The sequence below is a fragment of the Capra hircus genome, chromosome 19, assembly GCF_001704415.2.
Source record: "Capra hircus breed San Clemente chromosome 19, ASM170441v1, whole genome shotgun sequence".
Taxonomy (NCBI): domain Eukaryota; kingdom Metazoa; phylum Chordata; class Mammalia; order Artiodactyla; family Bovidae; genus Capra; species Capra hircus.
The window spans coordinates 50,702,853-50,722,561 of NC_030826.1; the positions used below are offsets into that span (position 1 = coordinate 50,702,853).

Consider the following 19,709-nt stretch of genomic DNA (forward strand, 5'->3'; position numbering starts at 1 on the left):
AGCCTCTTGCAGCTGGGGGCTGGGGCTGGGGCCTAAGGCTGGCACAAGATGATTTCTGTGCCATTGTGGCCCATTAAAGTTGGCCCAGGCACACACACTGACCCCCAGTCGCCCCAGGTTTGGGGCCCAGCTGCCTGGTCTGTTCCCAGGCTGAGTGGAGTGGCTCAGAGCCAGGGGAAGGTGCCAGGCTCCCACGGACACCTCTGGAACAAAAGCAGCAGGCAGCTAGCCCAGGAGCCAGGCAGTCATGGACAGTCCCGGGCTCCTGGCGAGTGCTGTGCAGGGAGGAGCTGGGTCCAGGCCGTACAGAGCTGAGATGCAGGCCTTAGCAGCAGCCCTTCCAGGGGAACAGGACCTGTGGGCCAGGGAGGGCTGGGGACCAGGGCTTGCTGCAGGACTAAAGCTGGGGGAGAGACAGAGTCTCAGAGCTTGGAGCTGGGAACAAACTGGCATGACCCCCCCAAACCCTCACAACACCCCACCCAACACCTCTGTCAGGGAGCTTGGCTGGAGAGAGCCCTATGCTACCCTGACCACACCTCTTGCACCCTGTCTTCCTGGGTGGATGCTCTAAGACCCCCGTACCCCATGCCGGGGTATCTAAGATACACATAGATCATAGTGCTTGGGGGATCCTGGGGGCTTGGGGCCACAGGAACAGTGCAAGCCAGCCCCACACCCAGATGTGACACTGGGCCTCCATCCCCAGCCCGTCAGACCCAGTGTAGCTCACATTACACCCTCGGCTGCAAACAGCAGCCCAGGAAGGTCCCCAGGCCCCCAGCATAGCAGTGGACAGTTGCTACATGGGACATGCAAGGACAGAGGGGTCCCTGGAGGTTGGGACCTGGATGGGGAGGTGGGCAGAGGCAAAGCATGGTGAGGGGCCAAGGTCACAGGGAGCAGGGCGGAGTGGGGGGTGGGGGCTGGCCACGCAAAGCCCCGAGAAAGCTCTGGAGGGGGTCAGAGGTCCAGATGGGACAGGCCTCCCTCTGGCTACGATGAAGCTGGCAGCAGAGGGCCTGTCTGGCAGGGCAGCCCTGATCCCCCATGTCTGGATCTGGGGAGTTTGGTCCCTTCCCCTACACTGTCCCCAGATCACAGGGTGGTCAGCTGCCCCCAGTGACTCAGCCCTGCCCTCTGGCACTGGCAGGACCAGGTGGGCAGGGTGAGAAATGCTGCCTACATGTAGGGGCATCTTTACTGAGCTGGGCAGGGAGAGGAGGTGATCATCGGTGGTCCCGTGCGGGCAGATTCAGAGGCCATTTTGGCCACCGAGAAAACTGAGACCAGGAGAAGGGGCTGGAGCGGCCAGCGGCCAGGGGAGAAGGACAAGGTCCAGGGCAGGGATGTACCTCAGAGAAGGGCAGGCGGAGGGCTCCTCTCGACAGCATCACCACACCAAGACGGTGACACCAGCTGGGACCTTTGTCCCCCACATAGACGTGCGCCCAGAAGCCCTGGTGAACCCTGAAGTCTTAGAGGCGGACAGAAGGACAGCTGAGGGGCTCAGGGAAGCCAGGAGGGGGGTTGGGAAACGGTAGGGAGTGCCCAGTGGCTCTCAGCTGCGACCCCTGCACCACTGGAGGCGAGCCCAGCCCCGAAAGGAGAAATAGCCTGCAGGGCGGGTGCAACTGACAAAGAGGCCGGCCCGGCTAACAGCCAGCGCTGGCTCATGTGCCCGCTGCCTCCGGAGGCTCTCCCTCCAGGTGGCACAAGAGACCACGAGTGGCCTGGGCTGTGGGAACCCAGCAGCCCCGTTCCTCCCCAGCTGAGCCCCCAGGAACAGAATCCCCTTTCATCGCCCTGTGGGTGGTCCCATCAGGCAGCCGGGGGTGGGGAGGGAGGCGGGGGGGTGGGGGGGGGGCGGGGGGAAGGAGGGAGGGAGGGGGCCCGGCCTGCTGACAATAGGGCCAGCTGTGCTGCACCCCACCCCCATGGGGACCCACCCAGGGCAGGCCGGCTACACTGGCTCACCCCTTTGCCTCAGGTCAGTTCCGCCGCCCACCCTGACCCTAGGCCCCGGAAAGGAAAGTCTCATCTCTGGCAGGACCCTTCACTTGGTCGAGCCTGGGGTGGGGGGTCCGGGGGTGGGGTGGGGTGAGAGGCCCTGGACAGACAAGCTCTGCCCCAGGCCAGATGTTCTGGGGCGGCTCCTCCGTTCTGGGGTACTTGCCCTGCACCCCAGCTGCTCCACCAGGGAAGCAGGAAGCCCTGGCCCCAGCTCTGGTGGCTGTCCCCCAGATGGTGGGTTGGGTCCACCCACGGAGAGCTGGGGGCCCTGCCTGAAGTGGAAGGATCCATCCTCTCTCCTGCCCCCCACTGACATCCCTCCCCATCCCTCCCCCACACCCTCCCCACCATCCTGGCCTCCTTGCTCTTAAGCTAAGAACTCCTTTAGGGGCCCAGCCCTGACTATCCTCAGGCTGGAGGGGGCGGGTAGCAAGCCTGCTTTGCCAGGCACCTGTCTCCCCGCCCATCCTGGGGGCGGCAAGAGGATGACGATGAGGCCAGACCACGGAGCAGCCCGCCCAGGCAGCCCACCCTGCCCGCCAGTCCCCTGCTCTCCGGCCATGTCGCGTGCCCCCCGCCCCACCTCGGCCCCCCTTCCCCCTGAACACACACAGCAGAGAAACAGGCCCCTGCACGCGGGCAGCCAGCTGGCACCCAGTCAAACTAGCAGCCAGGCACGCTGCCAGGGCAGCCAGCCAGCCAGCGCTGCCACTCGTCCCGGCCCCGCCCGCCCGCCGGCCTTTACGCTGGGAGCTCACAGCGAGGCAGCCGCACCACGTGGCCTGTCAGAGCGAGGCTGCAAGGAGAGGAGGGCAGGGGAACCCCGTAGGAAGGGGATCCCAGGCCGGGCAGCGCAACTGCAGGCAGAGAAGGGGAGACTAGGGCACAGGCCTGTGAGGTGGTAGGGTCCCCAGGACAGACACACGAGCGACCCTCAGCCGGGACCTGGCAGATTGGGGCCGCTGCTCCCCTGAACTCATCTTTAGTCCCGGGTGGGCCCTGCTCTCTCCTCTACCTGTGTTCCGGAGCCTGTGTTCCACGTGGGTGGCTCAGAGGCCTCCTGGCTTCCCCTTGTCCTGCACCCACCTGCATTTGCCCATGGAGCCCACTGCCTCCACATGCACGCCCTCCCCCACGAAACCGTGGGTGCCCTCAGCCCAAGGAGGCGCCAGGGCCGGTTCGGGGCTGCTCCAACTGTCCTTGCCTCGGAGTAGCTGCCTCCCTGGCATGCACGGTGGGTAAGGGGTGGGTTGGGGGGCTGGCACCCTTGCACACACTGGTCCCCTCACACTGGGTGGTGGGAACTGCAACCTGCCAGGTGGCTCTGGGGCTGTGGCGACGGGTGGCGGGGTGACCCGCAGACCGTGAGCAACTCCGCAGAGGCAGCCGTTGGCTGGGGGAAGTGAGTGTCTGGAGGCCGTTGAGGGCGCTATTTGTGGGCTGCCTCCCACCCGCCCACCCCCGCCTCCCCAGCAGCCCCCAGAGGGGCAGGACAGGGAGCCTTTTCCCTGGGCCCCAGGGCAGGTGGCACTGCCCACAAACCGCCCTTTTTGCCCGCAAGGTCCTCAAGGGTGGGCTGGAGGGGCAGGGGGATATGTATCTTCTGACGCAGAGCTCTGCCATCCTGACCCTGACCAGGGATCACCGTGGCAGCCAGCCTGGCCATGCCCACGCCCCCATGGCCAGGTCAGGGCAGAGCAGCAGCCGGGGGAGGCTGTGGGTTTGGTGGAAGCTGTCCTACACGGCTGCTGCGAGTATGCCCTGCCCGCCCCACGGCACTCGGCCCTCTCCTCCCTCCCACAGACATTTTGGAAGCCAGACGCTCCTGCCAAGTTCAGGAGTTCACCCAGCAAATGCAGAAGGCAGAAGAGCTGGGAGGAGCGGAGGAGCAGGGGAGCAAGGGGTGCCAGGCATGGCCAGCCCGGGAAGCCCGGATCCGGGGCCTGACACCATTGCACCAGGTGTCCCCTGGGGAGGCTGCGAAGAGGCAGAGGTGGGAAGCAGGCAGAGAGGGGTCTGGGCCAGGTGTCTGCTCTGCCTACCTGGGTCCTCAGGGCCTGGTCGCCCTTCCACTGGGGAAGGGAGCTGCTCCTTATCGCCTACCCAACATGTGCGCTCTGCACAGCACTTAAAGCCCAGATTATTTTAACAACTGTCCCTCACTCGTCACCTGTCCTGTTTGGAAAACAGCCCCTTTCTTGTTGCACAAAGAGAGGTTTCTCTCGCTCTCCAGCAGCACTGGGCGCTAATCTCCCCGCCTGGAACGCGGGCGGCAGCGGGCGCGGTGTGTGGGTCCGCGTGCTCTGCAAACACAACGCCCGCCGCTCAGCAGTCATTGAGTTACGGCGGTGCTGGTGCCAGGAGCGCAGAGCCCTCTGTGCCCGCTGCCAACTGCAATTACCTCTCCGCGTGCCAGCCGCCATCGGGCTTAACCCTTCCTATGCTGTGGTGGCTTACTGGATATCAGCAACCTCGGGCTGGGGACACTAGGGCTCAGGGTCACTGCCCACATCATGGTGCCCAGGGGCTGAGCCGACAGTGCAGAGCTAGGTGGGGGTGGTGACCTTCCCTGAGAGTGCCAAGAGGAACCTCAACATCCTAATAGGCCCTGCAAGGGCCCTCCAGCCAGCCATGAGGCCTAAGAGTGACACGTATGAGGTACCTACTGTGTGTACAAGGCTGCAACCGAGGGGGAGGCAGGGGCCAGAGAGGGACTCCGTCCTAGGCCAGGCCCCCAGGGTGGCAGCCTGAGTCTGTTGACAGCTCTCTCCTTCTCTCCACTCCCTCCCAGCTGACACATCTGGAGCCCATGCCTCTCCGAGTCTGGGAGGTGGGCGCAGGCCTGCCCGGCCAGCGCAGCTGTGTTCCACATTTCCTCAGCTCCCCTGAGCCTTCCCGGCCCCACCCCTTCTTCCCTCTCTGCCCGTCTCTGCTGCACATCTGGCCAGGACCACTGACTGGCAGGGCTGTCCCCCGCCCACACACTCTATTTCCAACCAGTTACCACCTCCCCCGTGGGAGTGTCCTCGACAGGGAGGCAGCCCCTTGCCCCAGTGCTTGGCATGGTCTGCCAGCCACAGCAGGGGAGTCCTTTGCTTCCCCACGGGCCCTGGGAACCACGATCAAGAACCCAGTGGCTCTAGCAGCAGGGTGCGGCTGGGAGCCTGGGCCCCTGACTTACCTTCATGGGAGTGGGAGAACCAGATCTGGGAGGTGGCGGGGTGTGAGCCCCGGTAGGCCTGCTCCGAGGGGGATGGGGTGGGGCCACTGGGGTGCGCAGAGGCCGCCGAGCCCAGGCTGCTGGTGAGGAAACTGCCCATGAAAGAGGAGGCCGGAGAGTTCCCCATCAGGCGGCTGCTAGCTGTGGACACAGTGGGCGAGAGTGAGTCTGGGCAGGGACAAGCATTAAGGAGCCCTTTCCCAGGGCTGACTCTCAGGCCCCAAGGTTCCCGGGCTTTTGTCTTCAAACAGCCAAGAAGCCAAGGCGGGAGAAGCTGCCCGCTCGGGCCCTGGAGGCCCTGACACCCTCCTGTTCTTGCAACACCCTGAAGATTGGCACTTCAGCTGAGCTGTCCTCCACCCCGCCCGCCACCCCCAGCAACCAGGTGCCAGGTACTGTGGGAATAAACATTCAGGGACCCAGGGCTTGAGGGAAACATCGACCCTACGGGCGGGTCTTCACTTCGGAGGCTGACTCCCCCAGGCTTCTTAGCTGCTGGCAGACCTGCCAGAGTGCACCTCCCGAAAAGGTCCAGGGTCAGCAGGTCTCAGCCGTCTCTGTTCTCCCCCCAGGTGGCACTAGGGTTCTGGCCTTCCCCCCAAGCAGGGTCTTCAACCTTCTCCCCAGGTCCAGTTAACCATCTCATCACACTGGATGCCCTCTATCAGGTGAGCAAGAGAAGAAACGGAGGCAGAGCAAGAGAACCACAGGAGGAGCCCAAGAACGGACACGGCAGGATCTGCTTTAATGTCCCCAGGGTTTTTCAGGGTCAGGCCCTCCTGGTGGCATTGAGACGCAGTCAGCCATTTATGTTTCAGGATACTCGGCATTTCGCCCAGCAGCTAGCCTCCATGGCCTGCCTACCTGCACGCTCTGACACTGTGTCCCCCTCTCTGCCCTGTCCAGTGGCCAAGGCCAGGCTGTTCGAGTCTCTCCAGGTTACCATGGCAACCAGTGGATTGCCTAGGAATGATGTACACCGTGTACTCTGCGCAGTGCAGCCCCCGGTGCCAGGTGGGTGGTCTGGGCTGCACCGCTCAGCCCCTACCCCGGCAAGGCCCCCTGGCACCTTGTCACCTCCATTCCCTGGGCAGTAAGCCTGGCCTGGGACCATCTCAGGGGATGGGGAACAAAGTTCTGGGGGTTCACCATCCCATTAGGCTGAATGCAGCAGCCTGGCAGGGTTTGCAAGGGTTCTGGGGGCTCCAGGAGGCTGCAGGCCCAGCCCAAGGTGAGTCAGGGCAGCTGTTTCCCTACCCAGGAGGCAAGGGGAATTTGCAAATTTGTGATGTCTCATCCAGCCTGGCTGGGCCCTGGGAGCTTCCGAGACGTGAGGTGACTCAGCAGAGAGGCGGCAAGGCCCTGGAGCAGGGGAGAGGGAGGGGCTGCCCCACCGGGACCCTGGTAGCTCCCCTCCACTTCCCTTCACTCCCATTCGAGGATGAGACTTGTGGATGAGAAAGGCCTCTCCCAGGAACCAGCCTCAGCGGAAGGGTCTGTGAGTGCTGGCAGGGTGCTAGGGTGTGAGCTGACCTCTGTGGTGGCTATCAGGCCAAAGGGAGACCCTGAAAGGACCAGAGGACCCAGGGGCAGGGGGCGAAGGTGTCCAAGAGCCAGGGACTTCCCAGACCGCAGGGCTGGGACTGCCATGGGCCCTGGCCAGACCACAGGCACGTCCAGCCAGGGGAGGAGACTCTGGGCTGGGAAGGGAAGTACTGGCCTCCCGGGCGGGCGCACAGAGCAGGCAGGAGATGGAGGGCGGTTCCTGCTGGGCTCCAGGGACCCTGGGGGGGGCCATGCTTGTGGGATGAGTGAGGCCTCTTCCTGCCTCGCCCAGGCCCACCCCATGTCCCCCAGGCCTTCCCACCCCCGCACCCTCCCAGGGAAGTCCCTCCGCCCTGCTCTTCCTGGGGACAGTGGGAAGCAACCGAGTCCAGAAGTCGGTCTGGATAAAGGATTTCTCTGGGAGCTTGGCCTGAGAACCTTGCGTTCTCCCACAGCCCAGCGGGTGGGGGCGGCGGGTGGGCCTGAGGCTGGGCGGGAGGAGTGGCCTGGCATCCCATAGGGCCCCTCCAGTCTGGATGCAGGGAAACTGAGGCTCAGAGGTGGGCCCCCTCACAGGGTCTCCCGCACCCGGGCACCCTGCAGGGGCAAGTGGGGAGCATCCGTGAGGCCCAGAGGGGGATGTTCGACTAGTCTTCTAAGCTGGAACTGGGTTGGGGTGAGGGAGACGTGGGACTTCCTGTCACCCTCCCCCAGGAGACTGGCCCTGGCCCTGGCTGGGCACTCTTAAGGGTGCCTGTTTTGACACCATCCCAGAAGGGGATGTCCCACTGCGTGGGCGCTTTGGCGGGGAGAGGCACTGCAGCTCAGCAGCCCTGGTCCCAGCTCCACGGGGCAGGGGACACACCGACAGGCTGGGCTTCCTGCTGTGCGCCCACCTTGTCTAGGCCAGCCACTCTCCCAATTTGGGGGACCCTCTTGGAGCCTTTCTTGAGTCCATAAGGAAGGAACCCTTGCTCCTGAGTGTGGGAAGTGAGTGGCTGGGACGGCACTCCAGTCTTGCCCTTTGACTTTGGTCCAAGGTTCCCCAGGGCCCTCCTTTGCTCCAAGCCTTTTGGGGATGCCCCTGCTTCTCCATCTTCCCCAGCCTTGTGGGCGGTTTGCGGCCCCAGCGTCCGGCCTCAGGCTGGACCATTTATCTCGGGGGCGGAGGGTGTCTTTTCCCTCCTTTTTCCTTTCACATTGAAAACGGAAGAGCCTTATCACATAAATATTATGTCTTTATATCTTCACTGTAAGACATTCAAATGACAGATACAACAAGAAAGGAAACAGAGATATCAGGGACCCCGCTGCTCTGGGGCACAGCAACACACATTCCAGGGACCACTTTTCAGGCACTCGCCCTGGTGGGCCACCTGAAGGTTCCCAGGTGTCCTCTCCTAAGGCCCCAGCCCACAGCAGCAGGTCCCGCCGGGGGCTCTCATACTCCCTGACTGGCAGGCCAGCCCTGGGGGATGGGCGCTGGGCAGCTGCAAAGCCAACTTCCCTCATGGGGCCCCCAGCCCGGACCCTGCTCAGTTGGTGGGTTCCATGAGCCTTGCTCCAAAAGGGTCAGTCTCCTCCTGCTGTCCTGGGCTAGAAATCTGCAAGCTGCCGCAGGTCCTACAGGCTTTGCCAGGTGGGCACTGCCATGATGGGTGTCAGGGAGGGGATGGCTGGCACCCAGAGCCTCCCCCACCCCATCTGACCCCTGACCCTCAGACAGAGCATCCATGCTCCCGTATCACTTCCACCTCCAAGGACTTTGGCCATGGCCCTGTGCCCAGCCAGCAGAGGCATGGGCAGACCTGGCTGCCACCTCCCAGCCCCCGCCCGCCGACCAGTAGCCAGTCCCAGACAGAGCTTGAGCAGAGGCGGCCTGGGCCCCGGCCAGGGCTGAAGCTGCACAGCCAAGTCTGGCCGGGAACTGGGCTGGAGACTTCTTTCCTCTTGGCAAGGTCCTTGCCCACGGAGTGTTGTGGTTAGCAACCCGGGAGGGGACAGTGGGAGCCCCAAGCAGCAGGAAGGGCCAGAGGGGCTTTTGGCTCAGAGCCCTCCAGGGGCTAAGAGCCCTAACCCTGGCACTGTCTGCCCTAGCCCTTCTCACAGCCTTGTATTAATGCAGGTCACTGTGATCCCAGGTGGCCAGCCCACCGCGGGACTGATGAAGGGGTAGGCATCATCACTGTTGGCCCCCCAGCCTCTGGGGTTTGGATGTGGCCTGTCCAGGGAGCATGGTCACGGTGGCCAGTGCCCTGCGTCCTCTAGGGGCTCACAACAGAGCCATCTGGCCAAGTTGAACATCATCTCAGAACCAAGACCTGAACAGGGCCACTGAGGCAGACGGTTCTGTAACCACACACCAGCCCCCAGCCCGCCGTCCCCACTGCCCGGCCGGCCCAGGCCAAGGTCTGCAGCCCCAGACACAGGGCTCCAGCCCCGATTCCAGCGCCGCCTCAGCTCTGCCTGGGACACCACGGAGGCCTGGCCCGGGTGCCGGGCTGGCTGAGAAAACCACTCCGGAAGCCAGAATGCCCGGGAGGGCTGGTTGACACCCCCCACCCCCCGCCATGGCCCAGTTCCTCAGGCCCGGCCCTCACCCCCGGAGGCCTACTCGTTCCCACGCCCCGAGGCCCAGACAACCTGGACCGGGATACAGACCGTACCTGGGCCCTGGCCGTGTGTCGACTTCCAGCTGCTCCAGCTGGACAGGGCTGGGCCAGAATCCCCTGACTGCCTAGCCTGCGCTCATAGGACCATTCTGTGCTGGCCATGGCCGAGGCTGCCCCACGTGCCCCCAGGCAAAACCAGGGGGAAGGGGCCTTCCTCTGCCAACCTGTTTGCCAGGCCCACCTGCTGCAGCCAAGACGTTCAACAGAAGTTGGGCAGGCCAGAGGGGTGCTGAGGGGGCCCCTGCAGTGGAGTCCAGGGGTGCCCCAAGGAGCTTCCAGTCCAGGGAGTGTCTGACAGGCAGTAAAGTCACCAGAGTTCAAAGTGCTGGCACTCCAGAGGCTGGCCCTGGGGGCCTAGACGACCTAGGGCCTGCCCGCCTCCTCTGCCTCCAGCCTCTACCTCCCCATCAGCCAGCAGGATGGAGGGACAGACATAGAAGGGCCTAGGAGAGCGCGGGAGCGGGAGTGGGCGCCCGGAGTACAGCGCGGGAGCATTTGTTTTGACTTAAGTGAGCTACCTTTTCTGGAAACGGTGAAATGGGTTGTAAAAAAGCACACACACAAAAGGCCTCCCTGTGATGGCTGGCGGCAGCTCCTGAGAGTCAAGCCCTTTCCAGCTCCCCTGCCGCTGCTGGAGGCCCAGCTGATGGGCCGCTGGCACGAGGCTCCCCAGGGGTGCTGTGTCTGGCGGCTGCACCCGCCCGCTGCCCAGACCCGCTCCCGCCCTGTGGCTCACACCTGCTCAAGGCACCCCACCGCTCCCAGCCCCCGGCAGAGCCTGCCTGGGTGCTGGGGATATCCAGCTCCCCTGGGGCCATCCCTGGGTCTCCCCCAGGACCTCAGGGGCAGCTGAGACACTGCCGTGACAGGTGGCCTGCCTGGGAGGCCAAAGTGCCCCTCGGGTGCTAGGCCAGGCCCCTCCAAGGGAGTCGACTGGAGAGGAGGCAGCAGGAAGGGTAACAGCCCACCACGTGGACTGTTCACATTCCTCTCATTCCAGGAGAGGGAAGGGAAGGGCGGATGTCCATCCCGGGTGTCCGCGTGGACAGAGGTGGCGAGACCTCGGTCCAGCCTGCCTGGTGGGCGTCCATCTGTCTGGCCACCCAGGAGAAGAAAGTGGGGAGAGAGACAGGACTGGGGATACCAGGCCCAGGTGGGAGGGGCTGCTCTGGACTGCCCCACCGGAAACCCAAATTGCGCAGAGCAGGGGCCGGGCTGTAGAGGCTACGCTGCACTGCCGGCCACCAGATCCACTCTGGGTGCACACGCGTTCCGGGCTTAATTGCTGATGTCACCAGGGACACTCCCCAGTGGGCTGGAATCCATCAGTGGCCCAGGCATGAGATAATATATGTGTGTGTGTATGTGTGCACGTGGGCATAGCAGGCAGTGAAGTGAGTATGTGGGCACTCAGGGTGTGTCAGCCTGTGTACATGGCTGAGAGTGCGGGCATATGGGCAATGGTCACGCACACAGGCTACAGATGTGCATCGAGGTCTGGGGCCAGGGCTCTGAGTGTGCGCTCAGGACATGGGTGTACACACCTGGCTCTGAGTGTGTGCGAGGTGGTGACTTGTTCGCATGTGAGGGACTCACACACAGGCCGGGCCAGCCCTCAGGGACGCTGCTTCCCAGGGTCACACCTCCACCAAACCAGTCTCCTTACTGGCCCAGACTCTGAAAAAGGCTCCCAGCCTTGGATTCTATGTGACGCCCATGGTGGCATGTGAGAGACGCCAGGACGCCCCTCTCCTTCTCCACCATGGGGAGGGGGGCTCATCCAGCTTACTCGTGGTGGAAGGGCAACTCAAGCCTTAAGCCTGTACCAAACTGTGGTCCCAAGACCCCCGACTCCCTGCTGGCTGGGAGTTGGCCCCCTCACCAGCCCAGCGACTCAACCCATAGCCACCTGAACCTGAAAGTGAATCCAGCAGTGGTATGGGTTCTGGGGGCAGCAGGCAGGTTGCGTGGCCATCTTCCCGCAGACACCCGATCCCTTTACAGTGAAGAAGCAGCTCAGAAGCCCCCTCGGATCTGAGACCCCCTCCCAGCAGGGCTGGTCTTACTGACAGGCTCTTCAGAACCCAGAAACTGTCGGGATCTGGAGCACTCCCCTCTGTCCTCGAATCGGGGGCCTCCTGTCTGGCTCCCCTCACTTGCTGGGTCTCAATGGACACAAAACCTGCCCTGCTTTCGGCCATCCTCTGCTGCCCCAGCCCGAGTCCCTGAGGACGCCATCCAATGACCCCAGCTGCCGTCCACAGCCCCGCGATGATGCAGGGACCAGAAGAGGATGCAAGACAGGCCTACGGAGGGAGGGAGGAAGGACAGGAGAGAAGGAAGAGGCTGGAGGCAGGAAGAGAAACAGCTGCAGTGGTGGGAGAGGGGTGCTGGTGGGAGGCGGCATGTGGGGGCCAGCCCCGCCCTGAGATGTGGGGGCAGCCCCGGTGAGGGGTGTCTGCCAGAACACACAGGCGTCACATGGGAAGCCCCTCTCCGCTGGTCCAGGAGAACCTTCCAGAAGACCCGGTTGGCCCAAAGGCAGCGTCTCTCAGGCCATAATAGGAGAACTCTGTGGTTGCTGAGCCACCAGGCCCACAAGTGTAGAGGCAATGATGACGGGGGACGGGCCCAACCACCAACAGCCCAGAACTAATAAAAGAAAAGGAAAACCGGATATAAGTCTGGTTCTTATTAAAAGGGTAAATTTAGCTTTTTGGCTGGAGGGGGAGGGGGGCGGCCAACACTCCCCCCTGGGGCCGCCCTCGAACTCTGGCTGAGAGAGTGACTCAGAGGGTTGCTCCCCCTCCTCCTGTTCTTCGCACCTTCTGGGGTCTCCGCCTTGCTTCCCTCTCACACCCTCCCTGGCAAGCGGCCAGCACTCCCCCTCCAGGACACCTCTGAAGGCGAGGGGGCGGCGGTGTGGGGAGGTGACCAGTGCCACCCCCTCCAAACCCCGCCAGCCAGAGAAGGAGCCTCAGCCAAAGCATCACACCAAGTTGAAATAAGCCAGCTGCAAAGAGACGAATGCCCTAGGGGCTGCAGTCCAGTGTGGACATCGGGGTGTGCACACACACACACACCCCTGAGCCCCTGGACAGGGTCATAGGGGCCCACCCTGTTCTACACTTCATCCGCTGGACCCCGGCACTCAGCACCTCAAGCTGGTCTGGGACACCCCTCTGTCTCAGCTGTGAGCAGGCAGGGCAAGAGGGGAGCAGATGGCGGGGTTGGGGGCAGGGCTGTGCCTCTCCAGGCAGAGACCTCCATGGAGCCCATGTTCTTGAATTTCTGATGGGCCACCCTCTGCAGCCCATCCCTGCCTTCTGAGACTCGCAGTAGACCTGGCCTCCCCACCAGACTCTAACGTCCGTGACCAGAAGCAGGAAAAGGCCTAGCACTGGGGCTGGGGCTGCTCCTGGCTCCTGGCAAGAGGAGCACTGTGGGGGGGGCAGCTCGCTGGGGAGCAGGATCCCCCACAATGTGTTCCCGGGGGCAGCGCTACCCGCCCCACGAGAAGGGAGATGGGGCAGAGGGCAGGGTGCACCCAGGGCTCTGTATCCTTCTAACAGCGCTACTCTGACAAACCACCCCACTCCCTTCAAAGTACAGAGATAAAGTATTTTAATTTCTAAAGACGGTGAGTGTAAGTAGAGAGAAAACCTCAATTCTCTGACGTACAACTACAATATTTCTGGGAACTGTCAAAATGAGCAGGGCAAGGAGAGCTGTTTCTGGAGTGGAGGGCATCCCACTGATCGAGGGTCCCAAATAGGGATGGAGTGCCAGCCAGCCCTGGGGAGCCGGTAGGGGAAACAGGCTCAGGGCAGCTCCGCAGGAGCTCCCAACAGAGACAAGATCCCTGGCACATGCAGCTAGCCCACAGCCTGTGCACCCGGCCCTACTGCAGGGCGTGCCGGGGCAGGGGTAGGGGGGCTCAGGCAGAGAGCCAGCCTTGGATCTCCAGACCAGAAGCCTGAGCTCCTGTCTCCCGATACGATCACAGGGCAAGCAAGTTGGCTTGCTGAGTCTCCACCACCTGGATCCCACCTGTTTCAGGGGCAGGAGGCAGCAGGAAACTCAGCCCTGAGACTGAGGACTGACTCCCTCACCCGATTCACACGCTGGGCTTGAAGCAAGTGTCTTTGGCAAAGGCTCTGCTGCCAGAGCAGAGGAGGGGGCTCTGTGCTGGGCTGCCCGAGTGGCACAAAGTCTTCAAAGGGTGCCCCTCACTCCAGTCTAGAGACCACAAGATGCACCATGACCCTCCTAGCCGCCTAGTCCAGCAGCCGGTACCTGGGCCAGCTGCCCTCTCCCCAGGAGGGCCCAGGGCATGGTTGGGCTGCCCTGAACCTCCATCAGCTCCAGGTAGTCCAGGGCGAGTGCCCAGGGAAGCTCGGGGCACCTGCTGACCTCACTAGGGCAGGCAGCTGATGTGGGAATACGGGGAGAAATTGCTGCCCAGACCGGACAGCATGAACATCCTTGTCACCCAAGCCACAGCCTGGGTCCGGAGTTCTGGCCGGAGAATGAAATTCTAACCCAGCTCATTCGTTAGACAGTCACTGAGCGGCCGCGGTGACCTACCCTCACCCTGGCACCCAAGGAAGCCACAGGCTGCCCAGGCACCCGGGCCTTCAACAATGGCCCCCGGGCCTCTTGGTGACCCACACTGGCCTCATGGCTGCTTGGGACCATCGCACTGGCCTGTATCTTGGAGCAGACGTTCGACAGGTAGAAAGACGCTGCTGCTTGTGTGCACCTTCCAACTTTTCTTGATTTTACCTGTATTCACACTTGTTAAGGGCTTTTTAAGAGTTTGCCTAAAGATGCATTACAATTTAATTGAGCTTTAATTTTTACATTAATTTAAAACAAATTAAAAGCTTATTTTTAGGAGACCCAAAGGGATGCAAAATGTCTTGAAAAAGGGACTGGCTTCAGGCAAACTGCCCCAAGTGACCCGCTGGCCAGGCATGTGGCAGGTCAGCTGGACAGGGTAGCTGCCCCATCGGATAGACTAGGAAGTCCTGGGGGACCCCAGGTCCAGCTCCTTCACCTGCATCCTGTGTAGGGCAAGGAGGGCTGTGCCCACGAGCCAGGGACAGAGGGATCTGGTGGTACCCTTCCACGTGGCGCTGCCAAGGCCAGGAGGCTCCACGGGCAGAAGCCCAGTCCTGTCCTCACTGCACCCGTGTCCGAGCCTGGGTCCTGAATCCTGCCTGCCGGCCGCCAGAACCATACAGGGGGTGATGAGAGTAGACATCAGGGCCCGTGCCCCACCGAGTGAGAGCTGCAGGGACGTGACCGCTGCCTGGGCAAGGAGAAGCGACCAGGATCTGGAGTGGCAGGGCTTGTGGGAAAGAGCCTCCAGGAGACGTGCAGGCAGTGGGTCCCACTAACTGCCAGCAGCCCCAAGCAGCCATGCACTCCTGCCAGGCTGGGCGCTGAGGCTGAGAACCTGGAGCAGCTCCTAGGCCTCCTTGTGCATAAATGCTAGAGAACACAGTGGTGCAGTGTGGGGGCCCCACCCGGCTATGCAACGCTCGGGTGCTCACAGCCCCTCGCCGCCACACCTGCCGGCCAGGGAGGCGCACGGAGCAGAGGGTGAGGGGCCACAGCCCTGCTCCCTCGTCTCTCCTGAGCCCTTATTTTTCTTTTGTTGGTTGATCCCCAGTTCTTGCCTACTGGGTCACCCAAACAGCCACCATAGAGGGGAGGGGAGGGGGCAGCTCTTCCAGCATGTGTCCTTCTTTGCCCCCCAGGCCCTAGGGCCCAGGTGAGGCCACTGGCTTCTACCCTCTGATCCATCGTAGGTGCCCCATCACACACAGAATCTGCTGTTGATGGTGAGACAGCCACCTGCAGAGGGTGCCAGGGACAGTCAAGAGACAGACAGGAAGTGGCCCCACCTGGTGCCCAGCTTTTGCTCCATCAGGTCCCTCCTTTACTGGAGTGGGATGGGGCAGGGGAGTCTCTGCAGGAACGGTCCCCATCCTGAGCCTTGTTCCATCCCCACCGGCCCCTTCTCTCCACAGCCCGACCTCACATGTGCACCCAGGGGCCAGCCCTGGTGCCATACAGATGACGCCAGGCTGTACTGCCCAGTGGACCACTCCCTGCCACGCTCTCGCCCCCTGCCATCGAGTATGGCGTTAAGAAGGAGGAGACTGCCCTTTCTGCCAATCTGTTTGGCTCTGACACCTTTTTAAAACACAGTCTGGGAGCCTTTGAAGATGACAAAAGATGCTTCTGGAAGGCGAGGAGATGCTGAGCTGATCCCTGCGAGGTGGCCACACAGGCTGGAGACACTGCCAGCATGATTGTCTACCATGTGTGGTCAGGTATGAGGCGGTTTTTAGGGTAGAGACAAGGGCCAATCCAGACCCCTGTGTTTCCTGCCCTTCTCTTCCTAACGAGGTTCTCCAAGAGCATTATCTTCTCGATTTTCCAGTGTGGCGGCACACTGGTAGGAGAAAAACTGAACAGCCCCCTCTCCATGTCTACAGGCATGCGTGTGCTTTGCCTCAGTGTGCACGGACACGCATATCCCCTCTTGCCCCAGCCATCCTGCAGGGAGGGAGGCCCGTGACAGCCACGCCCAGCTCCGGGGAAACAGAGGGATGGAAGGCAGAGACACCGAGCCTCGGGACCCTGCCGCCCCTCAGAGAAGGTGGCTCCGTGTGGTGGAGGATGGGGCTGCCGCAAGGCCTGGTGAGAGAGACTGCCGAGGGCGGTCAGGGCCGGAGGTCACGGGGATCTGAGCATTGGTGACTGTGGGGGCTGCCCAGGTGGGAAGATTCCAAGAGAGGCAGGGGAATGGGACAGAGAAGGTACTTGAGGCAGCAAAGAGGGGTGCAGAGGTGGCCGGAGCCTGTGGGTGGCTGGGCATAGATACTGAGTACTGGGAACGCTTGGGGACAATGGAATGACGAAAGTAGGGGGTGGGAGCTGACCTAAGGTGTGTGGGGGGGTGGTGTTGGGGAAGGGAGACCTTGAGGGAAAGAGAAGCAGGGCTGAAGGCTCACACAGGCTTGGGACTGACTTGCAAGTCGAGAAAGGGCAGGGAAGCTGACTAGCACCTCCTAGAGGAACTGGGCGTGGGCTCACCAGAGACATGACTGCCGACCAAGGTCCGTCTAGTCAAGGCTACGGTTTTTCCAGGAGTCATGTATGGATGTGAGACTTGGACTATAAAGAAGGCTGAGCGCCGAAGAACTGATGCTTTTGAACTGTGGTGTTGGAGAAGACTGGTGAGAGTCCCTTGGACTGCAAGGAGATCCAACCAGTCCATCCTAAAGGAAATCTGTCCTGAATATTCACTGGAAGGACTGATGCTGAAGCGGAAACTCCAATACTTTGGCCACCTGATGCGAAGAACTGACTCCTTGGAAAAGATCCTGACGGTGGGAAAGATTGAAGGTGGGAGGAAAAGGGGACGACAGAGGAGAAGATGGTTGGATGGCATCACCGACTCAATGGACGTGAGTTTGAGCAAACTCTGGGAGTTGGTGATAGACAGGGAAGCCTGGCGTGCTGCAGTCCATGGGGTGGCAAAGAATCGGACATGACTGAGTGACAGAAATGAACTGAACAGATTCACTGGAAGAAGCCTGGGGCAGGTGCTGGGATAGGACCAGCTCCAGTTCAGTGGAAACCAAAAGATGGGTTCCATGGTAACAGAGGGAAGGAGGGGGCTGAAGCAAGGGCAGGCAGCTCACCAGCACCAACCCCGGCACGTCGGGCTCTGAGTCTGTCAACCAAGGTCACTGGGGACCTTTAGGCTCCACCTCCGGCAGCTGGCCAGGAGCTGCAGGATGGAGCAGGAGGTGGGAAGTGGAGACAGACCAGAACACACATTCTGATCACTGGGCCCGCTGGCTACCTCCCAGGCCAACTGGGATGTGATTCCTTGAAGGCCCATTGTGTCTGTGTATGAGTGTGAGCACATGTGAGTGTAAGGACATACCTCAGGGTATGAGCACACGTGATCAGGCGTGCTGAGTGTCCATGCATGTGTGAGCTCGGCCAGTTAATGTGCTGGCGAGCCTGTGGGGACGACGACAGGGTCTGTGCCTCTGCCCCCAAAGGGGACACAAGCAGGGCCAGGCAGCAAGGCTGGTGCTAAGTTGGAGCCTGCCACATGGAGCCACCCTGAGATGCTGGTGGAGAGCAGCCTGGAAGTGCAGCTCCTTCCCCACCCCCATCAGCACATCCCCACCCTGGGTCCCACCCCTAGGGTCTCATCCCACTGTCCCCAACCTGCCTTCTTTTCACCCCCATCCAGCTGGGCTCCCAGCACACCTGCCTTGAGGGGAGGGGGCCCTCCCTGGCCTGGCTGTGTGATATTAGGGCCATGGTGTCCTCCCCAGAGCTGCCTTTGAGAACAAAGTCCCAAGGAAGAGAGGCCCTGGCTTCCCTGAAGGAGGAGCACAGGGATAGAGCCAAGACTGCCTCTTCTCAAGGAGACGGCAGAGGGTGGTTTAGTCCATAAACCACCACTTAAATGTGGCTGATGATTCTCTCTCACTTGGCGGGGTGCCCCAAGAAGACAGCCCCAGGCCACCCTGGGGGACCCCAGTCTGCCGCGCAGGGGCCTCTCTCGGCAGCACAGGCATCCTCTGCCCCTCCCCTGCATTTCTGGTAATTTCTACTGGAAACCAAGTCCCTGCACTTGGATGGAACAGGACTGCTGTAACTTTCCCTTCTGTTCCAGGCACACAGTGGGTCCCCCTTCCCCAGTGTCAAACATCTTTGGATCTAAAGACACTGGACTCTTTGTTGGGGGCCCTGGGGAGGGAGTGAGGGGGCAGGGAACCCAACCCACCTGTTCATTCCCTCCTCCTCCTCCTCCACCCCGGCTCTAGGTCAGAATGAAAAAAAAAAAAAGCTTCCTGGCTTATCCAATCTGGAACCTAATCGTCTGGACAGCTGCAGCAGCCCTCGGATGCCAGCCCGGCTGGCTCCCTGCTTGGGCACTGGATGCCTCCCCGCCAGGCCCTAGGCCTGCTGCAAACCCACTCCAAGCCCCTATGTGGGGCTGGGGCAACTCCCACCCTGCGCCCTCCCCTTTCCAATCCCACACCCAGTTCCCGACTGGTCCCCATCCTCTGGTGGCAGCTGCTGGCAGGGCCACGGGAGGCAGTAATATTATATATTACAACAAACAGGGGCGGCCCACTGACAAATAGGCCTGCGTGATCTAAACGGTATATTATCCCATAAAAACGTCAGCGGGCAGGGCGTCAAAGCCGAGATGGAGCAGCAGCCCCGGAGCACAGGCTGCAAGGCCCGAACCTTCCTTGGCACAGCCCGGAGCTGCAGGGATGTGTTCTAGACAGTGCATGCTGGTTGTGATCTTGTTGTTTGCTTTTAATCCTGAACCTTTGGTGGGAGAAAGAAGGCCCCAGAGGCTAATAGGGACCAAGGAACCCCGGGGGAGCCGTCCCCTGGCAGGTGAGGCAGGTGGAGCCCAGCTGTGCGAGGCACCTACTGCCAAACAGGGCAGGTGCCACACCCTGAAGCCCTGGCATCAGCTTGAGAGCTCTGGCACAAGGCCCAGCAAAGACCTCCAAGGATGGCCTTTCCAAGGGGCGCCCACCTTTCCAAGAGGCCGCTTGGTAGTGGCCTGAGTGAGAACTTTGGATGGGTGATGACGGGCCCCCTTCCGAGGGGCTAAGGCAGCACCTCCGCCCTGGGGGGATGGTTTCTAGTCATCAGAAGTCATCCAAGGCGGATGCTAGTCAATATGGCATTGACAGGGCTACTGCTGCCTGGTGACGTGAGGCTGGGAAGAGGGGCGATGCTCCAGAGGCTGCGCAGGATTTTCTTGTTGGACTCTCTAAGCAGAGATCAGCCCTGAGGCCACCCAGGTGGAGTCCCCAAATCCCTTCCATGCTGACCTCTGGCCAGAGTGTCCAGGGCCCCTCTGAGAAAGCCCTGTGCAAAGGGCTGAGATCAGGGCAACTGGTGGGAATCCCCCTGAGACTCTGGCCACGCCAATCAAGGCAGCTGCCGGCCCTGCTGCACAAAGTCCCTGGGATAGAGGGGCAGCGCTTATCTTTGGGGGCCTAGATATTTATGGTAGGGAAGAGGGCAGGCGGGGGTGGGGGGCCCAGAGGCCTCTTTCAGAAGAAAGGGCAAGGGGACCCTGGGGGTGGTGACCAAGGCCTCTTTCCACCCAGAAAGCACACATTCCCAGTGGTACTGGCTGAACTCTATTTGAGCTTGGGAATTCCCAGTTTAGGGCCGGTCCCAGG

The 19,709-nt window shown here is 61.9% G+C and overlaps 1 protein-coding gene across 3 annotated transcripts in view; it reads right to left on the bottom strand.

The window, feature by feature from the left end:
* BAHCC1 (BAH domain and coiled-coil containing 1) overlaps positions 1 to 19,709 on the bottom strand; it is a 56,636-nt gene that overhangs the window by 31,576 nt on the left and 5,351 nt on the right. For all 3 annotated transcript variants that reach the window (XM_018063604.1, XM_018063605.1, XM_018063606.1), the window contains exon 2: positions 5,195 to 5,374. In XM_018063604.1, coding sequence (XP_017919093.1) covers positions 5,195 to 5,374 — 180 coding nt within the window. The remainder of the gene's footprint in view (positions 1 to 5,194; positions 5,375 to 19,709) is intronic.